Raw genomic sequence first — 26909 nt, forward strand, 5'->3', positions numbered from 1 at the left:
CCTTCAAAAGTACTGGAACAGTGAGGCCAGTTTAGCTGTAAGGGTCACAGGGGTGTCCAAACTTTTACCACTGAGGGTCGCATACAGAAAAATTGAAGGAAGCAGGGGCCACTTTGATACATTCTGTACATTAAAGAAGCTAAAACCAATCCATTGTAGTTCAATATATGCTAAGATATATGAACAAAACATCCACATGCTTTATGTCAAGGGTGTCCAAAGTACTGCCCTGGGGCCATTTATGTCTCGCAGCTGTTTTTTTTTTTTTTATCATTGGCCCTCAGCACAAAAACTGTAAAAAGGAGCTACACAAAAGCTACACTAATTAAATATTATTCACATGAAAAATTGCAGTGCACTGAAATGTTGGAAGATATACATACATGCAATACGGATTATGTCATGCAAATATTATACATGATAGAAAGCACAAAAAAAACACAAACACAAATATAGAACCAAAAAAAAATCCATGGCCAAATGCATGTTGTTTTTGTTTTTCAAAAATAAAATATAAATGTTGCATACATTATGTAATAAACAACGTTTGCCCTTTCTTTGTATACCCAATTTTATGTTTAAAATTGGACTAGCATTATACACTCCAGATCAAAATTTTAAGATCAACTGAGAAATGTTTAAAAGTTACATATTTTACACTGGTTGGCCACGCAGTCAGGAGATCGAGAAGATCTGGGTTTGAATCTCCGTTGGGCATCTCTGTGTGGAGTTAACTGAATAACAACACAGGTGGCCCTCTGTTCATGATGTTTCCTATCACGACATTTTGTGGTTACGAACATACGCCCATAAATTAATTTAGGTGCTTAAACAGAAGACTCGCTCAAGGACTAGGTACAGCGCGCACCGGCGGAAGAATAGGCTCCACGCCTCCTTCTGGGCGGAAGAATACAGTATGTGTCAGCACAGCCACAATAAGGAGGAATAACATCACTTATTAGTTAACTTTTTGGACTTCATTATGTCTCCCAAGCAGCAGTGCGCCAAAGAAAAGGAAAGCCATCACCATGGAAGTGAAAACAAACATCATAAAAAGCTCAGAGAGAGGAGACACGCCCGCCATTACTGGCCGCTCGTTTGGTCCCGACTGCTCGACTGTTTCATGAACATCACAAAGGATAAAGATGAATGCTAATGAATGCTAGAGGGGTTATGGATTCTGTGCGCTGTTACAAGAAGATCTGGGAGGAAAGGAGGACATCTTCCAGACTAGCCTGCGACAATATTTTAAGAAGGTAGAAAGGCCCAATTACCTCACTTGGTTCAAACAAATTGGAAGTTGTTAGAAGACTTGTTAGTCCAGTGACCGTCTTATTTTATCCATGAAACAAGCTTGTCAAGCCTGTCTTTTATTCTATCAAAGCTCATGAGACAGAAAGTTGAGTTTGTTCATTTTCTATATCTGCTCTCGTGTGAGTTCTCTCATATGAGACGATTCTTGGATGTTGTCTATATTATGTCTGCAGAAGTTCAAGACTTGGCTCTCCAAAGACTTCCACCCACCTGTGCCTGTCTCTGTGTGTTTGTCTCTGGCTGAGTTGTCCTGTGGGAGTTAAGACTGTCAGTGTGTCTTCTACTTGGCGCTCAGAAGCATTCTCTTGCTTCTCCTCCCCAGGTCAGAATGAGTCTGGAGTAGCAGTCCATGATGACAGGATCTATGTGGTTGGAGGCTACTCTATTTGGACCAATGAGCCTCTGGCGTGCATTCAGGTAAGCAATGCCTCCAACATGTTCAATTTTTCAGAAAGGTGATTTATATTTTGAATTATAAGATTGTTTCATTCCAAATGATCTAAACATAAAAACCTTCAGTTGGGATATTGTGTAAAATTATTATTTTGTTGTTGCTTAAATTGATTTATTACCAAAATACATATACAGTCGTCTCTCGCCACTTCACGGTTCACAAACGTTGCGGCTACCATCATGTTTAAAAAAAAAAAAAAAAAAACATTAATTACTAAATTATGTTCTTTTGTAGTTCAATACAGCCTATTATTAGTCAAAAAATATGCGTATTGAAGCAAATTTTATGTATTTTTTGCCTAAATTAAGCATTTCTAAGCATAAAAATGGCTAAACAAACTTAAACAGAAATATAAGATATTCAGAAGAGGCATTCAAAGACGCTGTGACTGATATGAAGTATTCTACACTGGTCACTACGTATCAGTAATGTTACTTTCATGTTCGATGACACACACACAGGACTTGACCGCCGTAACAACAGGCTTTTATTGCAAGTTTGAATTATCTACTACGCATACTATTGCTGCAGTAACCCACACCAAGCTAAAACTCAACTCTGAACCCCTGATGTCACTTCCTATCTACCCACCACTCAGCTCCCCTAGCTCAGTGGTTTCCATACTTTTTACAGTCGCGTACCCCTTCAGACATTTGACCTGAAGCCATGTACCCCCTACTCCTACATACTTAAAAACATACACTTTTTTATCTTAATTTACTTGACTCATTGAACATAATTAATTGTCTAATTTTATAGTAATTCTGGGTCTAAGGTTTGTATTTTGCACGGTCACATTTTGATAAAGTTTCACATGAGCACTGATAAAAAGATAAGTACCGTAATCATCGTACATAGCTTTTATTCCAGTCTGCTGTTGGCATCCTCCGTTTGAATGGGTTGAATTTAAGCTTCACTTTTTTTGTCCACTCGTGGTGGCTATGGTTTAAGTCTGCATATTCATTTAATACCAAATTGAAGGGGAAAGTTTAGCAATCATGATAAAGCAGTATCGGATGTACAAAAATACATCCAACCAATGATAAATCCTCATTTTTGGGGGGTATCCCCACTAACAGTGACAGATTTTCACCGCTGCGCCCTGTGCGAGGATCAATATAAATGAAATCTTCAAGATTAAACACTCAATGCACAAAATAATCATCAAACTTACTTATTTGTTCATATAATGCACACCGCGCAATGAAGAACTTCATGCTTTGTCTCCTTTCTGCTCTGTTCTTGCGCCATGAGGCGTTCACTCGTAATTGAGTGTTAGGTGATTATTGTTTTTTATTCACGTACCCCCTATTAAAATTGCCGTACCCCACTTTGGGAACCTAGACAACACATTTATAGCACCACACACAAGCACGAGTCTTATTTTCTTATGTATGTCTTAAATGGCTTATTTACTTTTATTATCTTTACTATATTGGGTAATGTGAGTGTAAAGGCCACCTATAGGGGTGTTAGTTCATGTTTAGAGGGCTCTAATAATGTTTAAAAAAACGTATTTAGAAGGTTGTTAACAGAGTTGCTATGCTCTAGCAATGAAAATATTTGGTTTACGATAAAAGGGGGATTACTGTAAAATGAATTATATTAAATGTATTTTATTTAAATGGATATGCTCAACATGGAACAGGTTGTGAAAAAGACACATTCTAAAGGTAACAGTTTTTGCTCGTCTTTAGTGAAGATTGGCATTCAGGAACATGAGGTGCCTCACATTTTGTTTCGTGCTGCTCATTTTCCTGACATTACCATTGCGTAGTCTCTAATTATGTAGTAACGTTCTTTCAGTCACCCGTCTCCTGCCCACCTGTTTGTGCGCTCACAGCTGTGGTGTGTGTGTGTCACATTTTGACCAATCACATGCGGCTTTTACAGAAAACCAGACGAGAACAAAGCCATCTCAGTCACTTACTATTGTGAGCTACTGTGTTGTACTTATGCCTATTAAGTGCATTTAATATATATTCTTATTTCATAAACAATTTATTTAAGTTTACAGTAAGAGTTTCAACTCTTACTGTATGCTGCAGGGACTCGAGACGGCTGCTATACTGTAGTTGGTAAGCTAGTAAGCTATAGAAATGGCTCTCCTCCTTTACGGAATTCCTTGGCCTTCCCCAGTTTCTGAGTATTGGTTGATTGGATATTGTCATACTAATCCTTGAAAAGACCAGCTGCAGTCAATCATTACAGTGTTCCCTTGTTTTTTGCGGGGATAGGTTCCCAAAATAGCCCGCAATAAGTGAGATCCTCGAGGTAGCCAACTTGTTCACAATTATTATATATGTTTTATATATGGCCATAACATTTTCTCACATTTTAAACACTCTTAAAGTTCAAATTTCGTTTCAATTTGAATGATCAATCTACTAGATTGGACACAATAAATGATGAAGTGACTCACGTGTATTCACGCCCCTGACGGTGCTTCGTCCTAGCGCCGTTCGGCTGTAGCCTTTTTGTATCCTTGTTAAAACATATTGCTCCTGCCGTCGTCCGCCTCCTCGTCCTACTCCATGAACCAAAGATTCATTTAGCCGGTTAGCTGCTTCTTCTTCTTCGTTTTTTGTTTATTGGTGGTTAGCAAGCAGCGCACGCAGTTACAGTAGCTAGCGACGGCATGAAGGGGATTAATTGACAATGGTCTACAGCCAATCAGAATGCAGATCACAATGGGCGGGTTCTCCCTTAGCCAATAAGAACTGTTGTGGCTGTATATTTGGCCGGCTATTGTCTACTGTGGGTTCTTAATATGCTCCAACAGGCAAACAAACAAGGTGGAGCTATACACATCTTCAATGTGAGTATACCACCCTCTACTGGTAGCAGTAGTAAATACAATAACAGACACAACAGAGCACCGATTGATTCCCGCGAAACAGCGACTCCGCGAAAGGTGAACCGTGATGTAGCGAGGGAACACTGTATTAATAAAAAGAAGCCAATCGGATGGGGCCTTGTCAACTTAAAGGGAGTTTTTTTGACATGAAGTCATCCCCATCAGCATTGTAGTCCAATAACAGCGAGCCCCCCCCCCGGTCTCCTAAGTCCAGTTGTGGTCAGATTTCCGTGATGAAGCACGTAGTTCCACTTAGTTGCTGGGGACAATTCAGTAAAGACTCTGGCTTCTCAAAACAATGTGTACAAAAGATTAACACATTTGCATCACAAAAATGCCGTCTCAGAAAACTCAAACCTCACAAAACGCTCTGCGTCATATTTGTCTCCCGCGTGTTCATGTGAATGTGACGAAGACACTCGCATCTTCTAACACTGTGGAACACATACATAAACAAGATGGCCGCCGCGCCCCGTCGCAGAAGTAGATGTGAGGGTCTTCGTCACATACACATGAACGCACAGTCGACAGTGCGCAAGGATACGCCGGGAGACAGATATAACACCGAGCGTTTTGTGAGGTCTGATTTTTTTTGAGAAGACATTTTTAAAATAAAAACTGAAAAACAGTGGCCAGTTGGGTCTTTTCCACGTCTCTTTTAAAATATTCTACATGTTTTTAAATGTACGTATTCCGCAGGTGCTGGATCTGAGCCGAGAGGGAAAAGAAGAAGTTTTCTATGGGCCAACGTTGCCATTTGCCTCAAATGGGATAGCAACCTGTTTTCTCCCAGCTCCATATTTCACTTGTCCCAACCTTCAGACTCTCCAAGTACCCCATCACAGGATTGGTGCCGTTTAATCACAATGCAAGCATTAAAAGGGGATGGAGGAACATCCTATGTGGACACTCATCGTCTTTTCAACATGAACCTGATTACAGTATCAATGCTTTCCCAAAATATAACCATTATGGTGCAGTGATAAGAAAAACAATCACTCCAAAGAAGAGAATATAGAGAGGCTGTACATGTATATTTTTAACTTGCCTAATTACTCACTATCTAACATGTTAATAAACCCCAGCATTCAGATGGCTATTTTTTTTGTTGTTGTTGTTTACCATCTCAGAGAAGGCAGCAGTTTGTGTGTGTTATCAACCTCCGTATGTGAGAAATGCATAACATGTCACGACTTATCTACTGTTAAACAATATCTGCTTAATATTGTCAAAGGTATGCAAATGCTCTGATAATACATAATTGTTTGTTTTACCAAAAGAGTGCGACTCAACTGATCCCTTGTTGGTGAGAGTGTACAGTGTATCAACTTTTCAAAAATAAATATATAAGTCAACTGCAATGGGATTTATTAGTATTATTATTATAGAAGAAACGTAGATAGAAAAATGAGGTGTTGATGATTGAGCAGAAATAGAGTGAACAGTAAATTGAATCACTGCATGAATTCTCCAGCCACCACTGAGAGTGCAGCAGAACAGCAATGTGAGACCAAAGCAATGCAGTGAAGTGAGGCTGGAAAATGACAGAAAATGAGACTCGGTGATTGTGGCAGACAGGAGTGACACTTTGTGTGATTTGGCGCAAACTAAATGACACTGCAAGAGACTGCTATGGCTTGTAAAGGGACATAAAATACTCTCTCCTTTTACACATTTTTTTCCCGTACACAATCCTGTTTTGGCTTGCCCAGCATGACCATCTTACATTTTGAAATTCAGAAATCCAACCTAGAGAGCTCCAGAACCGGACTGTCTGCATTACTTCTCCGCTCATGCCTGGACGTTACATGTCCAATCGCAAGACATTTTCACATGATTCTAACATGTTATTGCAAGCAATGTTGTGCACAGTCTTTGCAACATAACAGTGCTAGACAACCTGGCTTATTGTTCATGATTACAGTTACACTTACCAGCTGCATCCGCTCATGGCTAAATGAGAGGTGCAAAATATTAGAAACACCTCTCAATTGTAGACTGCAAAGTGCAAACTTCAGCGACGTTAATGAACATATTGTTAAATGAATACATTTCTAACATTATCAAGACATGCTACCAAAACATACAGTATATTAAACAATATTTATCGTCCTGCTGTGCCACCCCCATCTAAAAGCACTCACAGATGCCTTAATCTTGCTTGTGACATAAAAAAAAACATAAAAGGAACAGACAGAACAAAGTTAATTTGTATTTCTAAACATATTTGCTTTTTCCTCACTTTTTGTCTCCCAAGGAGTCCAAAAAAATGACATGCACATCCGTAACGGCCAATTATGCAAATTAGATGACATCATATTCCCCGCCACAGAAAGCTTGTAGTCCTGCATGAAACACTGAATTGTATTATGTCAATTAAATATGAACTTGTTTAATAAGTCAATGTTTCATTTTTGAGTGCATTTCAGTGATAGAAAACAAAAATTGCTTCAGTCTCCAAAAGTTCAACGCAATTGCATGTAATTAAACACAAAAACATGAAGTCAAGCCAACATTAACACTTTTTGTGCACTGACACAGCTGTCATAAAAATGTTATTGTGTCATTCACGAGGTTTAAGTACGTGTATTCCCCTTTTCTGTTTCTGATCAAACGGAGACATGAAAAAAAAAGCTTGGAGACGATTTTGGTCATTGTTTTAGTCTAATTCCAAACTTGATATTTCTGCCTGCCCGCTCTCCCCGAGTAGGCACAGCAGTTTCTTATAAGCACTCCTGTTAAACAGAGAGGAAGCAACATTAGTTGGCCCATTAAAGTGGACACGACAATGTGTGTTTCACATGCTTGTTCACCTTAAGGTGGTGTTCTTGCCGAGTCCTCTCTTGTGTTCCAAGTTTCTCAGACTGAGAGACAGGGTAGGAATGAGAGCTTGAACAGCGGGGGGATCTAAAACAGCCACTGTCTCTAAAACGCTGTAAACCAGCCTGTCATAGACTCTCTCATTCTCCTCCACAAATGACCTTGGAGCATAAAAAAACAGTGCAATCAAGACATGAGACTGCAAAGCACTATTCAGTCAAAGTTTTGGCGGTGGTGTGTACCGCAACACTGTTAAGCATTACCTTAAGACGGTGATCATGTGCAGGCGAGCTCCCTCTGCAGACACCGCTGCACAGCGCTCCACCACAAGTTGGACTGCATCCGTGCTCGTCTTCTTGACTGGACAAAAATATCGTAGAGGGGACTATTCAGAAAACCTCAAAGAAAATCTTTTTCCTGAAATAAGTCTCCATTTAAATGAGGGCATTTTGCTAGGAACATACTACGATATAGTGTGATATATTCTGTAGTTTAATTGGTTTTAAATCTTTAAAAAAAGAACTAAATGTATGATGCTTCCCAAAGAGGGGTACATGTACCAAATGCCGTAGGGGGGACGTAAATAAATATTAAAAACAGTGTGACTGCATTAACGCTCAACACTGAGTTACGCATGGCGCCTGAACGCTTCTGTACTTTATGTGTAACATTAGTTGCATCGTTTTACTGATTATTCCTTGTTTGCAGACCACAGGAAACACAGCTAAAGAGCATAAAGATCACAGGTCATTAGAGGTGTCAGAAGACCTTGTGTCACAGGATCTGGCAAGAATAAATCGGGACAAGATTTTTTGTTGTTCAGAAAAAAGATGTCTCGTAGGCACTAGGCCTGGGACGATAATAAATAAATGAATTAATCACACAATAAATTTAAATGGTCTTGATAATTTTGCCGGCCTCAATACATTGCCATGTGCATGCGTGTCTGTTTTGCCTCCAAACAGGTACGAAGACGATTCACTTTGTATACTGGTTTCAGCACCTTGGAATGTCTGTTCCATAGAACAATGGCATGAATGGAGTGAGCCCTTTTGTCAGTCATACAGTCTGTCTCAGTGGGTGGAGGCGGGGACGGTAGTATACACACATAATGCACAAGAGTGTAATGTAATAGAAATCAAATTAGTAGTTGCAATACATTGTCATATAGTTTTTAATTGTACTTTTCTTAAAAGTAATGTTAAAATGTTCTCTCGTCTCGTTCAGAGTGTCTCGTGACACCCCTACAGCTCACCGCAGTTTGTGACCACTTGTTATGAATGATATTTTTCTAAACAGCTACTACAGCACATACAAACCAGTGAATTTTACCCCTGCCTGGCACATGTCCTGGTGTATATGCGTACATTGTTGGTAAAAATGGTAAATCTGCAAAGATTTCCTTTTCCAAAAAAATATCAGATAATCATATCAAACAAAGATGTTTTATGTGTGCTTATTGTGGTTTATATTTTTCAAGTGTAGGTGTAGGGGGGCACGTGACTTCAGGTCAAATGTCTGCAAGGATATGGGACACTGAAAAGTTTGGGAACCACTGCATTGGAGGATCCTAACCCCCAAAGATTGGAAGAGTGTACAAACTAGCCTCTAAAAATGAATTATTCTAAGGGACTCTGTGTCCAGAAAACACTGGAGCCACACAGCTGCATACTAGATAATACAAGCAGTCGCCAACTCCTAAAACATAAGTGATCATGACCTTACCCTGTGGCTCATTGAAAAGCATCAGGCAGTGCAGTAAAGAGGGGAGTGGCAGAGTGAGTAGGGTGGGGTCCGAGTCCCTGTTACGCCTCAGAAGTTCCAACAGGAACAACAGGACTGACGCTAGACGAGGTGGAGGGGAATGACCTTTGAACTGAAGGAAGTTCTCACTGAGAGAAGAAAGAAAAATAGAAACATTAAATAGTTGGTGTAAGATTACAGATATGAGTCTTGAGAAATGGTCTAGTGGTCTACCCATTGAAAATGAAGCCTGATTTAATCGCAGCTTTGGAAATTTACCAGATCACCTCCAGGATGGTCCTCCTCAGGGAGGCTCCAGGGATGGTTGGGCTCACCTCACATGCACCAAGAAGCACTGGATGATTAGCAATGGTGCCAAAAGAAGGTGAGGCAGGAAGGAAATGGTCAAGATATCTGCGGATGATGGAGCGTAGCTGCTGTTTTAGGTACGCTCCTTGCGACTGGGACACACTGGATGCCACTGACAGGCCCTACAGGGGTTAATAGCGGCATGATGTTGACTGCTGAAACAAATATCTTAAATAGTAATTTAACATTGTCGTGTTTCCTGACACTCCCAGGCAGGACATTTGTATGCAAGTACAGTATGTACAGTATAAGTCTTGCGTAAGGCGAGGTCACACTTAGACTTTTGTACATGACTGTATGTTTGTGTGTGTGCATGTGTTTCACATTGGACCTAACCTGTAAATATAACGGTAGGCTGTCCCTGAGAGCTTTGTCCTGCTGAGTGAGGTTGTGGGGGAGCAACAAGCGATCTACAATGCGGAACAGCAACTGCTGCGCTTTGGATGTGACCAGCAGGGGGCTCCAGTGCTTCACGATGCAACCTGACTCAGAGAGATGTCCCAACATAAGTAAGAAGAGAAAGGTATACAACTCCAAGAGCACGATACACACACATTTTCTGAATTGTGGCTCTTACCAACAGCCCAATAGGCCAGCTGAATTCCGTTGGGACTCTTGCTGACCAAAGAAGGTTTAATATGTTTAAGGATGTCTCCCATGTAGTCCAGAGCTCTAGTCACCATGGCTGAACGCTCAGACAAAACCTGCAGTCTGCTGTACACAATGCCTACAGCCTGACACAAGAAAGAAGCAGATAAGAGAGAGAAAAGTTTGGAAACATTTGCATGTAGGTGCTGTTCTACCAGTAAATGGGAGGGGTATGCCCAAAACACAGCTCTCACTCACACACACACACACACACACACACACACACACACACACACACACACACACACACACACACACACACACACACACACACACACACACACACACACACACACACACACACACACACACACACACACACACAGGGCAGATATTTTGAATAGTTTGCTGTATTTGCATGGGACTCACAGAAGGAGTTAAATCCAAAAATGACATACCCTATAATCTTCAAGAACACACAAGGACGCATGCATGTTGCTATGGCAACAGCACATCTGTCACCTGTGCATGTGCGTTACCTTTACAAACATCTCCAGGGCTGATGTAGGCTCCGTCCTGGTGCCTGAGGGAAGGAGGTTGGCCCTCTGCAGGAGACTTTCCACCTCAGGAAGCATCAGTACCAGTCGGGTCAGCTCACACAGTTGCTCCTCCAAAGCCCGGTCTAAGAGGTAACCCAGACACAAAATACAGTGTTTTAAACATTAACTTTAATCTCTACTGTAAATTGTAATATAGGTAATAGTATAACAATAAATAGGATACAGTTTGAGTGCACGACCTTGATTTAATTTTTTTATTCATTTGTTACACATTGCCTAGAAAAGTATGAGAATCGTCTGTGTAAAACCTGGACCGTATACAGTACACAAATTCCACATAACCATCCATCCATCTTCTATACCATTTATCCTCACTAGGGTCACGGGGGTATGCTGGAGCCTATCACAGCTGACTTTGGGCGAGTGGTGGGGTGCACCCTGGACTGGTCGCCAGCCAATCGCAGGGCACATATAGAAAATCATTCACACTCACATTCATACCTATGGAAAATATAGAGTCTCCAATTAACCTAACATGCATGTTTTGGAATGTGGGAGGAAACCGGAGTACCCAGAGAAAACCCACGCACGCACGGGGAGAACATGCAAACTCCACACAGAGATGCCCAACGGAGATCGAACCCAGGTCTTCCCGATCTTCTGACTGTGTGGTCAGCATGCCACAGAAGTTCCACATAACAGTAGCACAATATTCAGCTATTTTCTATAACACTTATCCTGGTAACTGTTGCTGCAAGATGGAGTCTATTCCAGCTACTACACCCTTGACCTTGACCGTAAGTCAATCACAGGGCAACTGTGAATGTGAGTGCTCATATTAGAATGATAGAATGATACCAGATCAAACTTCCTTTGTCATTGGTGATGTTATGTGCATTGGTGTCACCTGTTCTGCTTTCAGATCCTTCAAGGCACTTGTAAAGGTGCTGCTGGAGAACACATCGGAACCAGGCCCTCACTGACAGACATTGCGCAGAAGCTGACACAGTGCCAGCAGGTTCGCCGCTAAGCGAGGACACCAGCTCTCTGAAGAAGAAACAGACAGTCTAAGCAAGAATTTTAAAATTAATTAATTGCAGAGTGCTTAGTATAGGTCTTTAAGTTATTTTTTTTACAGACAGACTATCATTATTATCTGACAGACCAGGAGGAAGACAATGAGAAAGCTTTGTAAGAAAGCTATGTAGTGGCAGACGTACCTGTTTTGAAGTAGATGTGGAAGGTAGCGTGTGACAAGAAGTGGATGAACCATGTCATCCCAGCCAAAGCATTGCAAGATGGAATGAACTGGATTAGGCTGAAGGTCCTGAGGAGCACTGGCGGGCAGCTCAAAGGCCAGAAGTGTGAAGCCTGAGGACATGAAATAATAATTCTGAATAATAAGGGTGTCCGTGTGGTTTGTGCATGCATGATCCACGTGGAATCTTTTCTTTCTGCATACTACCACAGCTAAAAATGCACCTTTCTTATCATTGATTCATTAAAAATTCTTTAATCAATTCACAAGTTATCAAAATATAAGTTTGAACTCCTTTTCCCTGATCTCTCCCTCCCTTTCTTCTTTCAGCCTCCAGTCTCATTTTTTTCATAGTGTGTGATGATGATAATGCTGCTGACCTGCAGCAGCATCTGCCAGTTGCATTGGAGGGGTCTGGGAGAGGCGTAGGTTGCGGAGGAAGGGGAAGAAGTGCGCCCAGAGGGCTGCTGCTACCGCTAGGTGGGGTTCTTTCACCACACTGGTGTTGGTAGTCGTCCAGGTCAAGGTGGGCCCTGGCTGGACACAGCTTTGATGTGCTCGCCTAAAAGAACACAAAAAAATTACTCAAATGCAAAAGCCAAACCTTGTGTGCAAGATTACAGCCAACCACAACTACACCAGCCATTCTAAACCTCATTCCTCTACTGCTGCTCTCTCTGTCACTGCTTCTTAAGTGTTTTGTCTTTCTTCCCTCCTGGGGGATTACTGGGCGCTGTGTGCCCTGTGGTGTGGAGCAGCAGAGAGGAGGATGGGTGATATTATGGGTATAGAAGGGGAGCCTAGTACTGATAGTCTGTACACACAATGTACTTTGGCTCTTCTGGCTCATCCCTGGCCCTAGCCGCAGCCTCGCTAGCAGCTCCACAGTGGCTGGCATTAGCCCAGATAAGCAGCTGAAGGAGCTGTAATCCCATTTAGACTGGAGGTGATCCTCCTGTCCCCCCTCCTCTGCCCAGATGGGGGGGTGTGGAAGCGGGGATCGAGATGTGCTGCAAGAGTAAAAGTGTCGGAACCCCCTTCCTCATACACACACATTATCCTATCCCCATCTGTACACTCACACACACATATTTTGCTTCTTGCCTTCCAGCAAGGTTGCATCTAATCCAGAGAGAGCAGAGACAATCGATTAGACTCTGAATTCATTAGCCTCGTTACTACTGCAGAATGGGCCTTTCACACCCATCAGCTCTCATTGTACAAGACATCGTCAGAGACCCCACTTAATCCTGCTCACTACAAACATACACATAGAAACAATTTTTACATTTATGTCTTTATCCTTCACTGATAATGTTTTTTTCTTCAAGCCTTTAGATTTTGCACTTTGTTCGTCCTTGAATGCACCATAGTTGTGTGCTGTAAGTGGCTACACCGTGTCTCAGATTCCATCTGTTCATCAAACATCTTACATCATCATTCATTAGCGGAGAGTACATAATACATACATTTTGTACTTTAAATGCATTTAATAAGTGTGTCAGGCATATTTGGGGCTTAAAACTGGATCGCATCACAAGTGGACAATGGCAATTGAAGAGAGAAGGGGAGGGTTCTGGAGCTTAATCTAATCTAATAATGACAAGAGTCACCTTTATTGCAAATATTTAGCCAATCAATTGGCCGGCTGTTTGATTGCCACCTTTTTGCTTAATTTTGGGGGATAGGCGATTCCCCAAAAAACAATCTAATCCACCAACTTTACCTAATCTGAAATTCAACCACTGTCCCATTTTGCTCTGTCAGACTGACGGCTAGCATTTGAGCTAAGATTAAAGCTAGCCAGAGCAAAGAGTCATGCAGTGGCCCACTGACCCACACAGTGTTTCTGAGCAGTGAAGAGAGCCAAGCTACTACAAGAAAAATTATGGAGTTCATGGCTTTGAACGTTCAGCCATTTTTGGTCACTGTGCACTTTATTTTTAGTAAGAGGCTCAAATCAGATCTGCAGTGTAACCTGTTGTGCAAGTTTTGTTTATTTTTAAAATGTGAAATATAAGACGGAATAGAACTCACATGATTTAGTATTTTGGACAGCAATTTTCGAAACTTTTCATTTATATTTGAGGGAACGACCTCATGTGTGGTTAAAACAACAAGTTTGTATTGTTTCACGAGTATTGTTCAATGTTTTTCAACAAAATAAGAGTGGAACATTGAAAGTGTATGCTATCAGTTATTTTTTAAAATTAGGTTTTGGCCAAAATCGTAACTGGCAGGTCAGGTTTTTTAAAGATCGGTGGTTTGCCAGAAAATGGTAATCAGTGCACCCCTATATATTGGGGCAAATATTGATCCGAAATCAGAGAACATCAACATCAAGCAAGTAGGAGGGTTTGGAGGAGGTCAAGAATAGACATTTTTATGGCCGAATCAATTCCTTGCGGTTTTTCGTCATTCACTGGTTGTCCTGGAACGTAAGCCCCGTAAAAATATTTACTGTATTATTTTCTCTTTATATCTGATAAGAATGTTTCACTTTGAAACTGCCTTTCACAGTTCAAGACTCAACTTCAGAATATCAGTATCGATACTTTCCTGCCTATTTTTGAAAAATGACCCAACCTATCCAAGTAGAAAGGCTTGGCATCAAGTAAGATGTCATCATGACCTCAAAGGAAAACGCTTCACAGGGAGGCCTTCCTTCTATTAAGCCTAAGAGATTGGAGTTAATTGTTTGTGCCGAAAACAGTTCCAACTGGTTGTGCCACTGCCAGCTCACCTCATCAACCAGTGACACCCCCCACCTTACCAAAACAGAGGGACATGGGAAGGAATAAAACTGAGGAATTAGGCTGGAGACTGGCTTCTTGCCTAAGAACCATGGCAACAGCCATCAACGGTGAAAGCTCAAAACCTCCACTTCCTCAGCCACTGGCACAATAATTATCCTCATGTGCAGAATCCGCATGGCTCTTACAAGGTATAATGATGAGCTGGCTGAATTTGCTGGTCATCATAGTTACAAATTAATTGTGTAACAGAGAAAGAGTTCATCACAAATATACCAAGAATTGCCAAGCAAGCTGAAGAACCACACTTAATTTGCGGTTGTAATAGGGACAGAAAGCATAGTATTCTTTTTTTTTTTTTTTTTTTTGGTAAATGGGTCAGCCCATGCTGACCACATAGGGCCTCTGGGATTTCTGTTCTTCACTCTCACCTTGGTCATTAATGTGCAAATGTGTGCCCTCCCAACCGTGTGATCTGAGATGGAAAGTTAGAGAATTAATGGTGCTAACGAGATACTGTGTTATGGGAGAGTATACCAAGTTTAGTGTTTCACTTTTGGTGTGTCAGCTTGTGTCTGATGGGTGGGACGTATTCGCTCAATAGCCCCGTTTTCACCACAAGAACTTTTCTCATTTACCTGGAATTTTGAAATATCTTGTGTTTCCACCAAAATTACCCAGGTAAAAAAAATTGTCCCCAGAGCCTAAACATTCCCAAAGTGTACTTTGTAGCGAAGTGTCTTTTCAGAATCCCAGGGACTTTTGAGGTGCAGGCTGTGTGCTGAAGAACGCTGATTTGTGTAACACACTTGTACCCTTTCTGTTCACCCACCATGTTTAAGTAAGTGGGTGACTGCAAACTTGTTTATTTCAGTTTTACCAACTTCATGTTGATCATTTGGAAAATACTGCAAAAGAAGAGAAGCTACGAGAAGTAAATGGACGACTCTTTTAAGTGTATTTGCAGTGTATTTAGGTGTATTTGTATTCCTCATTTAGTTTGTTACATGCTGTAACAGTCCTAAGCCAAATGCCATTTGTTTAGTTCGCCAACAGAAAGTTAACCTAATGCTAATATTAACTTGTCAACAGGCTGACACTAAAGAGAAAACACACACAGAATTGAATGTGTTTGTGTTGTCGCCGTGAGGGGTGACACTGTGTGCAGACTTGTCCAGAGACTCTTGTTTTATATCTTACTTGCTTTGTAATATACTTTAGTAAAAAAAAAAAAAAAAAAAAAAAAAAGGTCTGACCCAATATCACTTCATTTACGTGGCATCAATGCAAAAAACACTCCCCCATAGATCTTCATGATTTGAATAAAATACCCTGAACTTGAACGAAGGAAATACTAAACACACAGAAACCCTGTTCTAAATAAATTAATAGCATCCTTCCTCCAGTTTCACCTCTTGCTGCTGCATCTCATCTGTGACTCTCACCTTCACCTGAGAACCTGTAACTAAAGCCTGTGTCCTACAGGTGAACCTGCCGTGGCCAGCCTCTCAACATACCGTCAGCTTTGCTGCTGTTCCCATGACCATGAGAGGGCCACGAGAGTCCCACGAGCCTGTAACACTATTCTGGACTAAATAGGTGTCTGGCCTCCTGAGACCAACAGAGGCCTGTATCGAGGTGCATGTGTTAACTATGTCAGAGAGAATATCTTCAAGTGAAAAACAAACATAAGAGAAGTAGAGATACACTAGCACTATCAGATGATGACTCTTACCTGAGCTGGGCAAGAACTGTCTGAAGAAAGCCAAGTACAGAGTTCAGTTCAGACTGGCGGCAGGCTGGCAGCAACCACACAAAGCCTTCGTTGAGAAGTTTTTCTTCCGATAGTTTGAGACTGTTGCTCGTTTCGAACACTTCCGCTACCCCCTCCAAGTATGATCCTAGGGGCCCCCAGAGTGCAAGTTTACGAGACATCTCTGTAGTTTTATTGTAGAACTCCTTAGCTGTCTCACTGAAGGATGAAGCCAGCCCGGTCGCCAGTGGGCCTACATCCAAGCCCCTCTCCTGGAACAAACATTACATCTTGGACACATTACTTTAAAAATGTCATCACTAGACCATGCTTCAAAATGTTATTGCTTTATGCACAGTATTTACACACACACACACATCCGTATACTGTAAATACATATACAGTATATTCATGTATATACAGTACATATAGACAACAAGTCAAAGGTTTGGACACATTTCCTCATGCCATTGAATGAGAAAGTGCCTCCAAACTTTTGACTGCTAGTGTATATGTGTGGGTGGGTGTATGTCCAGATTGTATATAGTAGCTACACTCATTTGTTTCATGTTTACCAAATGTACCTGAAACAACAACACCAGTGCCAGTTGTCCCCTCCACACCAGCGTGCGGTGTCTTGGTGGGCAGTCAGATGGCAAGTGGCCCAGCAGCTCACACATTTTACTGGCAACGTCCTCCAGCTCAACCTTCTCAGCGACCACCAGAAAGAGTAGCAGGAAGTTCATGAGGCCTGCCTCCGACAGTTCCTGCATCTTCTTTGAGGAGAACTTAGAGAAAATCCTGAAATAAAAATAGACAACAATATTAGTCATCAGCTATAACAGCCAACAATACAGCCCTGATGTTTTACACTATGGCTGAATACAAAAACATGGTTGAAGTGCTTTTTTTTTTTAACTGCGTTTGATATATGTGTGTGCGTATGTGTGTGTGTGCGTGTGGGCAAAATAAAGTGGGAGAGGGAATAAGAATAGAGAACCACACAGCATGCTGCTAGATACCAGGGGTACTGTGGAGAAATGCCTTTAAAGATCATGTTAAATGTCAGAGACACTCAGATACACAGCAGTAGGTGCTTAGTCCCTCTCTATAGCCAAACCAATTTACTGCAACACCAGAGCAGGATCAATATAAAAACACACAAACACACACACATATGCTTCGCATTTTGCTCACCTGGTAAGAAAAAAAGCAGAAGGCTAGCTAAAGCCCTGCTTCCCCCTCCTAAACCCACTGACAAACAGATGCAGCCTACTCAGGTGAGTAGAGAAGCTGCTTGGGTCAAAACACCAACAGTGAGCAATCACAAGACAAACTAGTGTAGGAAGTATAATGGACATACAGCAAATGGGCAGGCGAGGATATTACGAGAAAAGGCATTCAGACAAAAAATTGCAACATTAAAATAAGATCATTTGGACCTACTAAAGAATGTAAAAGTAAAACGGAAAAGTGGTTCCCATTCATTCTTCATTTGTGGTGGCCCACCCCAAATACATTTGGACCACCACAGATAAGATCAACATGGCTCAAGTCTGTCACATTGGTATGGCCATGGATGGGCCCCCTGAGGGATGAGGGGGTATAGCGATAATGGGAATGGAAGGGAATTGGGATCTGGACTTGTTCCAATCCAGTCTATCTCTTGCCTCCCACCCACATTCGCCAGCCCCCACCATACAAGCTCCCAAGCTTTCTGTGTTGGAAAGTACAGCAGCTTCATTAAGGCGAATTAACCACCACGCTCGTTAGTTAATTAGCCCCCATGTCTGCGATGCTACTGAGCACATACCAGACAGAGGGAAGTCATTAGGCGGACTTATCTCTGGATACCTCACTTTGGCACTCAGGCCGGCTGGGTGCCAAATCAAGAAATCATCAGCAACTCAATTGTGACGTGTTTGTGATCTTTTTTCTTACACAGGCATGACCACCATCTAAAACAACTTCTTTGAAACCACGCCACCACTCTAGAAAAAGCAGGGACAGATTATGCACGTTCTCTCTATGCTGAGGAGCAGGTGGTTGACTCCTGATGAAGCACCTCCTCCACTGGAGGCCCAAGTAAATATCACGATTCACTGGAAGACTGGCACATGCATCTTCAGTCACTTCAATGTTAGTGACATCTATTTGTTGTTAATGTCAATTGTCAAACTTCTATCTTTACCTTCCTTTAATCTGTCTCTGTGGGACTCCACCCACTCTGTCCTGGGACAGGCACAGGGCCAGCACTCGAAGGAAGATATGGAAGGAGTTAGCCGAGCAGTACAACTGGGTGTGGCCTAGAGAGCGGAGGGGACATTGCGCACAGCATTTGTGCGACTGCTCCAGCAGAGACAGCGGAGTCTTGCACAAAGTGCCCAAGCCGCTCAAGCCAAGCCAAGGCACAGTGAATGAGGCACCCTAAATTGGAGCAACACAACACAATGTAAATATACAGTACAGCGCTTATGAAATTACAGTGTTTTAATGTCACGTAAATTGAATCTCTGTGAGATTAAAAAAAAAGATAGATATAACTGCTAATCCACATTTCCACGTTTATCTACGACTATTATACAGTGTTTTAAAGTGAAATAAAGATATAGGCAACTGTTAACTCCCATGCCCATCACAGCATCCCCCTTCACTTCATACTTCCATGCAGAATTTACAGGGACTAATTCTACATTAAAATAATTTTAAAAAATGTTCCAAGTAATGTATTTAGTATTTTATATCTTGGACGTTTTGAAAGCAGCTAAACTGTCACATAAAATGTAGTTTAGTCCCTTTTATTAAGTCTAGTAATGTGATGCATGTTTTGATTATTTCTTATTTTGTTTGTAGTCAACTTTAGTCAGTTTAGTAGGCTTCTGCTTGTTTGTGTTGAATGATATTTTGGGTATTATAAGAATTTATGTTAATGTACTGTATATAGCCTGTGTATATCAATGCTCTTATTTCATATATCGGCGGATATATACTGTAGGTTATCTGCCAATATATCGGATATCGGCTATAGCTAAGTGGAGGAGAGTTATGATGCTGATTTTAAGATAATGGTTATCATTGACGCAGAGCCAACAATTATCCAGCAGCTAAGAAATATGGTTACCAAAATATGCTAAATGAAATATGTCTACGTTCCTACCCTCACCTGTGGTAATGAGCTTTGGGTAGTGACTAAAAGAACAAGATTGCTGGTACAAGTGGCCGAAATGAGTTTTCTCCGTAGGGTGGCTGGGCTCTCCCTTAGAGATAAGGTGAGAAGCACTGTCATCTCTGAGAAGCTCAGAGTAGAACCGCTGCTCATCTGCATTGAGAGGAGCCAGATGAGGTGGCTTGGGCATCTGGTCAGGATGCCTCCCGGACACCTCCCTGGGGAGGAGTTCAGGGCACGTCCGACCAGTAGGAGGCCTCAGGGAAGAACCAGGACACGTTGGAAAGACTATGTCTCCCAACTGGCCTTAGAACGCCTCGGGATCCGCTGAGAGGAGCTGGACGAAGTAGCTGGGGAGAGTAGCTGCCCCTGACACCTGACCTCGGATAAGTGGAAGAAGATGGATGGATGATACTGAAAACTTGACACCAAAAATATTCATGTTGCGTTTTTTTCCGCACTTGAAAAAGAGGGGTCATTTATATTTGGGTAAGTACAGTATTTCAGTACTATTATTAAAAGCCAATTACGCATACAAACATCCCACCCCAATAAGCACCTTACTCCTGGCACTCTCTGCAGTTGTGTAAATAAATGTCGCAGCCACTATATGAGGAAAGAGTACCACTTAATATTACTATTGATTACAATACTAACTGAATTCAGTATTTGACCTCACCAGGTTTTTGCTGAAGAAGTCCCAGAGGGTGGAGACGGCCCTGGTACTAGGTTTCCATAGCAGACACAGAGAGAGACAGCAATGGACATGCATCCTGATCTGCTCCTCAACAAGACCTCCCTGTTATTACACATACAGACACATGCAGACCAATGTAATCACTATAAACTTACGAAGACATGTTTTCAATATATTTCAAATGTTTAAATATGAATGCTGACCTGGGGCTTACAAGTAGTAAATTTAAGCAGCTCTTCCGCAAATGTCCAATTGTCGTCTATAGATTTCTGAAAATGTAGATTAAATAAGATGACATAATACAGTAGGTCGCTGAATTCCCCATTACCTTCCATGTATTAGTTATAAAAAATAAAAAAATATATATTATTACTGTTTGAATATGGACAACATGTTACTAAAATGATGTGATTTCAAATATGTACACTCACCTCTGCAAGTACAATCCAATGTTTAGCCACATGAAAGGTGCAAAATATTAACAAGAATCAGTATGTTCTTGCTCACAGGCACAGGTTTACATTAGGTGTACACCTGTGCCTGTGAGCAAGGCACATAACCACCAAAATAATGCAAATAAAATACTAATGTGCAGTTTGAACCTGTTGCAATTGTGCAGGTGTACCTACTGTAATAAAGTGGTTGATGCCAATATATAACACAGGTATATCAAGGCCATTTTTCTATCTTACATATTATAACATTGTAGTGTCTTGCTTCTTACCTCATCCTGGATTATGCCATTATGACTGTACTGCCCCAACATTGCTAAATGAGTGATCAGCCACCATGTGAATCCTAAAGGGTCCTTGCAATGAGCAGGGAGGCCACGGAATTGCTCAGCTGCTGGTGTCCCTGACACAAGAGGCTTCAACAGTGAGTTCATGTAGCTCCAGAAAGACTACAGGAATAAGATTTACAAGTTGATGAATTTGGTTGGGGAAAACTGAAGATATTATTTGCATAAATATCTGCACCACCTGTGAGTGGAGCCTTTTGTTCCTATATTCCAATAGGTGAATGACCAGGATCCACAGCTCTTTGGTGCAGGAGCAAAGGTAATGATGGCTGCTCAGAACCTCTGTAGGCCTCACCTTCAAGAAAACAACCAGATTTATTTTAATCTATTACAGTACACTTTCTGTGTATTTTAGTTACATTTTAACAATCCACACAAACTAAAAATACTAAGATGCAAAAAAAAAAAAAAAAACAAACTAAGATGTTTGCCACCCACCTTGCTGTATTTGCCCATGGCCAGACCAGTGAGGTCACAGAGGAGGCTGCACAAGTGCTCCTCAAACAGACTTGTATCAGTCAAATTCTCTCCGGTCAGATTCACAAACTGATGTGCATACACCACCTGGCCTGGGTAGATGAGCAGGTAAGATGGTAATTGGGACTCATTACTGTTAAAGGTCAGCAAATAATAGCCTTTCAGCTAGCTACAGTACTTATCACACACCAGTTAAAGCTGGTGTTTCGCACAGAACTGCAATCTATCTGTGGTGGTGGATTGTAGGAAAGTAGCAAAGTAGATGATGCCATCATCTACTTTGCATAACTGGCCATGACGCACGTGCAAGCAGAGTTACAATGTGATCTACTGTACGGAGTTGGAACGACAAGCTCCATTCACGGACAGTCCCACTATAATGTGTTTAAGAGCAAGGGTGAAGAGGTAGCTATTTGTGGCAGTCCAAATTCATTTGTGGCGGACAATTTAATGTATTTAAAACAATGTAAATCACTTTGAAGAGAGAAAATAATTGATAAAGTATTGTTCCTATATCAGTTTGTTTGATTATTTTTCATTTAAACATTGTCCCATAATATATTTCAATGTACGACAAAAACAATTACTTAATTTCTACATCTTTTATTGAGCCGGTATATGATACTCTATTTCAAGTATGCAAACATACCGTTCATCTTCTGACCAAGTAGGTGGAGGATCTCCAAGACTGACCAATGGATGTCAAGATGAAGGTGCAACAGATGCCAAGAGGGAGGAAAAATCTGTGCAGATAATACAGAATACACTCCTGAACAAAACCTTTAGACTGTATGAAAATCAGTAGTTTTTACATTAAAATACAAAAAAGGTTAGAGCTGCAAGCAACGTTCAATGCGCCCTCCCGCAACTCGGGGTTCATGCGAGTCTGCAGGCACATAGGCAGCCTTCAATATTTTGGGGTTGAATATTTCACTTTTTTTTGTCCCATAACCCTCAGGATCTTTTAAGAAATGTAAAATCACTATCTTACTGTCTCCAACCCCAGCAGAAATAGCACATTGCAAGAGGCCTTGCTTGTGTAGTTCAACAACCCTGCCATGTTCAAAGACAGGAGGTCATGATAGTGTGAATGTCCGACAGAAAATGATGTGAAAGCCAGATGTAGTCTTTTTAAGGATGCAGAATTTTTGATCAGCTGATGAAGAGGGTGTTTGAATTTTCAAAAAATCTTTTTTTGGCTCTTGTTATGGTTTGTTCTTACTGCATTTTGATGTTCCATTTACAATCTGCAAAATGCAAATACTTGTAATTTGTCACCCGGTCTTAAGATTTTATTTAACAGGAATGATTCATAGACATATTTTGTTGTGTTTAAGTCCCTGTAACACATGATTTCCATTATTTAAACCATGTGGGTTTAGGTGTACGGCAACCATTAAAGTAATTAAAAACCACATGTCCAACCTTTCCTGGATTCTGTATTGTGAAAGCATTCTGAATGTTAGCGGGGAGGTCTTTAAGTCGTCCAATGAGGAGTGTGATGGCGAATAGCTCCTCCAATAGAACAGATGAGAGCTGACCTTCCAATTTCTCATAAGGGTGGGAAGAATCGGCATCCAGACTGCAAGAAACCCTAAGGTACCTGAAGAAATACATTAAAATATATATATTTTTTATAGATTACACAGAAACCCATCAGTTACCTTATTCAGACATTTAAGTGTCATGGCCAGGATAGTGTAACATAAAAATTACCTGTGCAGAAAGACTTTGACATACTGAAGAAATGAAACACACTGTTGTCTAAGCTCTGATGCTTCATTGTGGAGGTTGCCTTTTTGACCTAAAACACACAAGGAAAAACTTTGAGTATTTTGCAATCAGTCCTATAGCCAATAAGTTAACCTCAGTCAGCATGAAAACAAATTTACCGCCACTGAATTCATTCCTGTGACTTAGTGCGAGTTACAGATCACAACTGTAGGGGGAGGCTGGGGAAAAATTATTTTAAAAAACATAACTGACCTCAGTGTATGAAAAATGGGCTCTGATCCAACCAGTTATTAAGCAACAGATGTAAAAGGGTCTACAGCAGTGCAACATGTGATTACATTTTGGAAGACAGTCAGTATCTACTGTAGATACACACATTCGTTTTCTTGGCAAAGGTACAGTATGTATTCCTTGAGTGCCTTGTAGTTACAAAAAATTTGCTTGAGTTACATAATACATTTTCTATGCAGACGGTCTTTTGCATATAACCCATTGCCCTTTGAAAGTAAGTTTCACTTTTTCTTCTATGTGCCAATACTTGCATGTTGAAAGTCATTTAATAATACGAGGTTGTTTAAGTCAAAACACAGATAAATATAACTGTATTCTGTTTTTGTCTGACATTCAGGAATGTGCTCTTTATGTCTATAAATAATATCTATTTTCAGAAAATATTAATCTCATATTGGCTAATTAGTTGGCCTGGAGATATACAGTACTGTAAATTAGGGGTGTCACGAGACACCCAGCTCACGAGACGAGACAACACACGAAACTGGTTCCGTCAGAGTGAGACGAGGCGCGATTTACACAGTACAATGAAAAAATATATCACTGGACAAACATTTTTATTTAACCGAGTCACAGAGCCATGCAGGGGGGGTTTGAAATGTTTATTGTCCCACAAACTGACACTAAACAGTATTATTGTCAAACATTTTTTAGACCAAATAAACCATTAATGTGATGATAATATATAATAATAATATATCATAATATGCAATATGTCCTTTAATACGTCCTCTTTCGCTGTTGTAAAGTTGTGGAATTGCCGTTTGTGACATGTATTTTTCACAGGCAATTTGTACCGTCTGTCAAACGTTTGCAGCATTTCTCAAAATGCTGGCTTTCAACTTTATTAAAGAGCAGCATTTCTTTTGCGATGTGGCAAACTACACTTTCTGTGAATGCACATCATTTTGCGCCGTCCCGTTTGTATTTCCTTTGTCGACCGAACGTCTCAGTGAGTGTTGGCTGTCAGAGCAAAGGCTCTGCATCTCGATGTGTAGTTTTTTTGTTTTTTTTCTAGATGGGAAAACTGGGTCAGGTGGATATGTCTGAGGTTGGCAAGTTCTTTTTGTTGCCATCACTTTTGAACAAATTCAGCATACTGGCTCGTCCGTGTTGATGGGCTCACCTTGCTCATTCGATTTGAAGCCAAAATATTCCCATATGAGGGCTGTGGCTGTGGCACAAGCATCTTTTCCCCTCCCAATTACTACTACGTTACGTTCCATTTCTCCTCACGAGGCTACACTCTTCTGCTGTGTGTATGCTAGGTGCTCCGCCTCCCCCCACAGTGACAAAGCAACTGTATGACTGACAAGAGGGTTCATGCTGTTGTTACATGGAAGGCCATTATTCAATTAAGCATCTAGATAGTGAACCAATACACAGAGTGAACCCTCTTCCTGTTTGTTTGAAGGCGAGAGATGAGTAAAATAAACACACTTGCACATGGCAATGTATGGAGCAGGGAAAAAAAATCAAGTTAATTCTTATTTATCATGTTATTCATGTATTTATTATTCCAAGACAGCTTTCTTCTGAAAGAGAAATCTCGTCATGTTTTCATCTCGTGACACCCCTACTGTACATAAATTCATGCTTACCAAAGTCATGTGAGCTGCACTGTGCCAATGTCTCAAGCCTGCATATCTTCTGTCTGAAATACAACAAAAAACTGCAAATGAAACCATTATGAACATATTAAAGTACATTACAAGTTATATCTTTATGAGGTATCACTTAAAAAAAGAAAAACAATCATTTAAGTGTGTTCCTTTGAAAAGCAACCGCAATTTCTGCCTCCTTTTACCTGAGCAGGCCAAAGAGCAGCTTTGTAGTTTCAACCAATGCCGTCTCTGTAACCCATGTAAAACCAAAGAGCTCCACTGTGTCACCTTCATAGTCGGCAGGGGCTGGATCGAGACTCAGCAACAGCCTACATAGTGGATCCATAACAAATAATTGTGTATTTCATTTATTTTTCTTTTGTACATACAGTAGGTGAGTTAAATATGGTAGCTGACAGGGACAAACGCACAGCAACATCTGAATGCTCTAAACACAGAAACGACACGAAACAAAAAACACACATGAAACAGGTTCAAGGAGAAAATGCTGCAAATTAAAAATACTGCAATTACATTAACGCTGAAGGACGCTGCAAATGGCAAAAACAATTGCATGAGGGAAATGCTGTAAGTCCATGACAGAAAATGGAAGTTTGCAGGCTACCAAAGCAGAAGGACCTGAGGGATGTCCATGTCTTAAAAGACTGAGCAGGATGCCCAGAGGAAGTTGGCTGACTTTTGAAGAAATTCTTCACTACGGCTTTGTTAAACACTTGGTCATAATATTTTACAGTATCATAGAGAAACCAATTGACGTAGCTAATTACAATGGGACCAGTGAGACCTGTGTTTTCCTGCAGCACTTGCTTTATGGTGTTTGTGTGTGTTTGTTTTCAATATTTTCTGTTTTTGGAGACGTTGCAGTGTGTTGGCCCCTTTTGGCCACCCTAGTTAAAACCTTACATGATGACATGTATTATTATTTTTTTACCTTTTCAAAGAACCTCTAGCAGTGTACCCCTCACTTGAGAGTGCTCCAGTCGGATCCTCCTTTGGTTCAGAGCAGTAGAACCAGGGTGGTTTGGCTGAGGTTAGTTCACACAGACTGTTTGTAGGAGAAACTGGAGGGGTGAGTGATTGGCTGAAGTCGTCTGCCATGTTGTTCCACACTTTTACCTTTAATATCAAAAGGACTACAATGAGCAACATACAAATAGAACAAAAGGTAGCAGTAAAATAAGTTAAAATAAACAGCCAATGAACAACACTTATCAACTTAAACTTAGAGTTAATTTTTCTAAGGTTAGCGTACCTTTACTGTGAGGTGTCCTTTAATGGGCCCCGATCAGGTTTGTCGACAGAAAACTGAGTTCAAACATGTATACCAAATAGGCCGGATAGATCAAATGGATCTAATCAATAACAAATACTTTACTTAGTGTAAGTAATATCCCGTACATTTGTTGCAAAGTACAGAACTGTCACAATTGCCATCACGGCATTGTTTAGGTTCCGGGACTCTCCCGCGTATTCGTACTGCGCATGCGCGCAGCCAATTTTGAGCTCATTGATTGGTTCGAAGTTTCACAGTAGGCGCGGCTTCATGAGTTAGTGAAAATGGGAAGAGGTCTCACTCCTCCTGTTTTACGGAGTCCAACTCCGGACAACTCGGGACCGTGGATTGTGATTTAAGTTTTTCAGCATTGCTTTC

The 26909-nt window shown here is 41.0% G+C and overlaps 2 protein-coding genes across 4 annotated transcripts in view; one reads left to right on the forward strand and one right to left on the reverse strand.

Annotated features, from left to right (window-relative positions):
• The window catches only part of klhl32 (kelch-like family member 32), a 47832-nt gene extending 40850 nt beyond the window's left edge, over nucleotides 1-6982 (forward strand). Inside the window, exons 10-11 of one of the 3 annotated variants that reach the window (XM_054782110.1) lie at nucleotides 1637-1731; nucleotides 5325-6981. In XM_054782110.1, coding sequence (XP_054638085.1) covers nucleotides 1637-1731; nucleotides 5325-5486 — 257 coding nt within the window. In that variant the 3' untranslated portion in view covers nucleotides 5487-6981. Of the gene's footprint in view, nucleotides 1-1636; nucleotides 1732-5324 lie in introns of all 3 variants that reach the window. The other 2 variants (XM_054782111.1, XM_054782112.1) reach the window with 2 other exon arrangements.
• On the reverse strand, nucleotides 5995-26708 carry mms22l (MMS22-like, DNA repair protein). Its single transcript, XM_054782109.1, has 26 exons — nucleotides 26511-26708; nucleotides 26190-26374; nucleotides 25441-25566; nucleotides 25235-25287; nucleotides 23325-23412; nucleotides 23034-23211; nucleotides 22258-22351; nucleotides 21570-21700; nucleotides 21313-21426; nucleotides 21057-21233; nucleotides 20536-20601; nucleotides 20315-20434; nucleotides 18661-18896; nucleotides 17054-17270; nucleotides 16452-16741; nucleotides 12344-12525; nucleotides 11926-12076; nucleotides 11613-11752; nucleotides 10685-10827; nucleotides 10135-10291; nucleotides 9894-10039; nucleotides 9468-9679; nucleotides 9171-9337; nucleotides 7709-7805; nucleotides 7439-7606; nucleotides 5995-7360 (listed from the first exon to the last, which is right to left on the reverse strand). The coding sequence occupies exons 2-26, from the start codon at nucleotides 26354-26356 to the stop codon at nucleotides 7285-7287; spliced, it is 3696 nt and encodes a 1231-aa protein (XP_054638084.1). The 5' UTR covers nucleotides 26357-26374; nucleotides 26511-26708; the 3' UTR covers nucleotides 5995-7284.
• Between the last annotated feature and the right edge of the window lie 201 nt (nucleotides 26709-26909).

The sequence above is a fragment of the Dunckerocampus dactyliophorus genome, chromosome 7 (assembly GCF_027744805.1).
Source record: "Dunckerocampus dactyliophorus isolate RoL2022-P2 chromosome 7, RoL_Ddac_1.1, whole genome shotgun sequence".
In the NCBI taxonomy this organism is placed as follows: Eukaryota; Metazoa; Chordata; class Actinopteri; order Syngnathiformes; family Syngnathidae; genus Dunckerocampus; species Dunckerocampus dactyliophorus.

Excerpts from the sequence above, each read along its gene's own strand:
- mms22l (XM_054782109.1), bottom strand. The coding sequence starts at position 26,356 with ATGGCAGACGACTTCAGCCAATCACTCACCCCTCCAGTTTCTCCTACA. Across the intron at positions 7,806-9,170 it reads GCTTTTCAATGAGCCACAGG|TCAAGAAGACGAGCACGGAT; the intron begins GTAAGGTCATGA and ends ATTTTTGTCCAG. Across the intron at positions 7,607-7,708 it reads CACATGATCACCGTCTTAAG|GTCATTTGTGGAGGAGAATG; the intron begins GTAATGCTTAAC and ends TTATGCTCCAAG.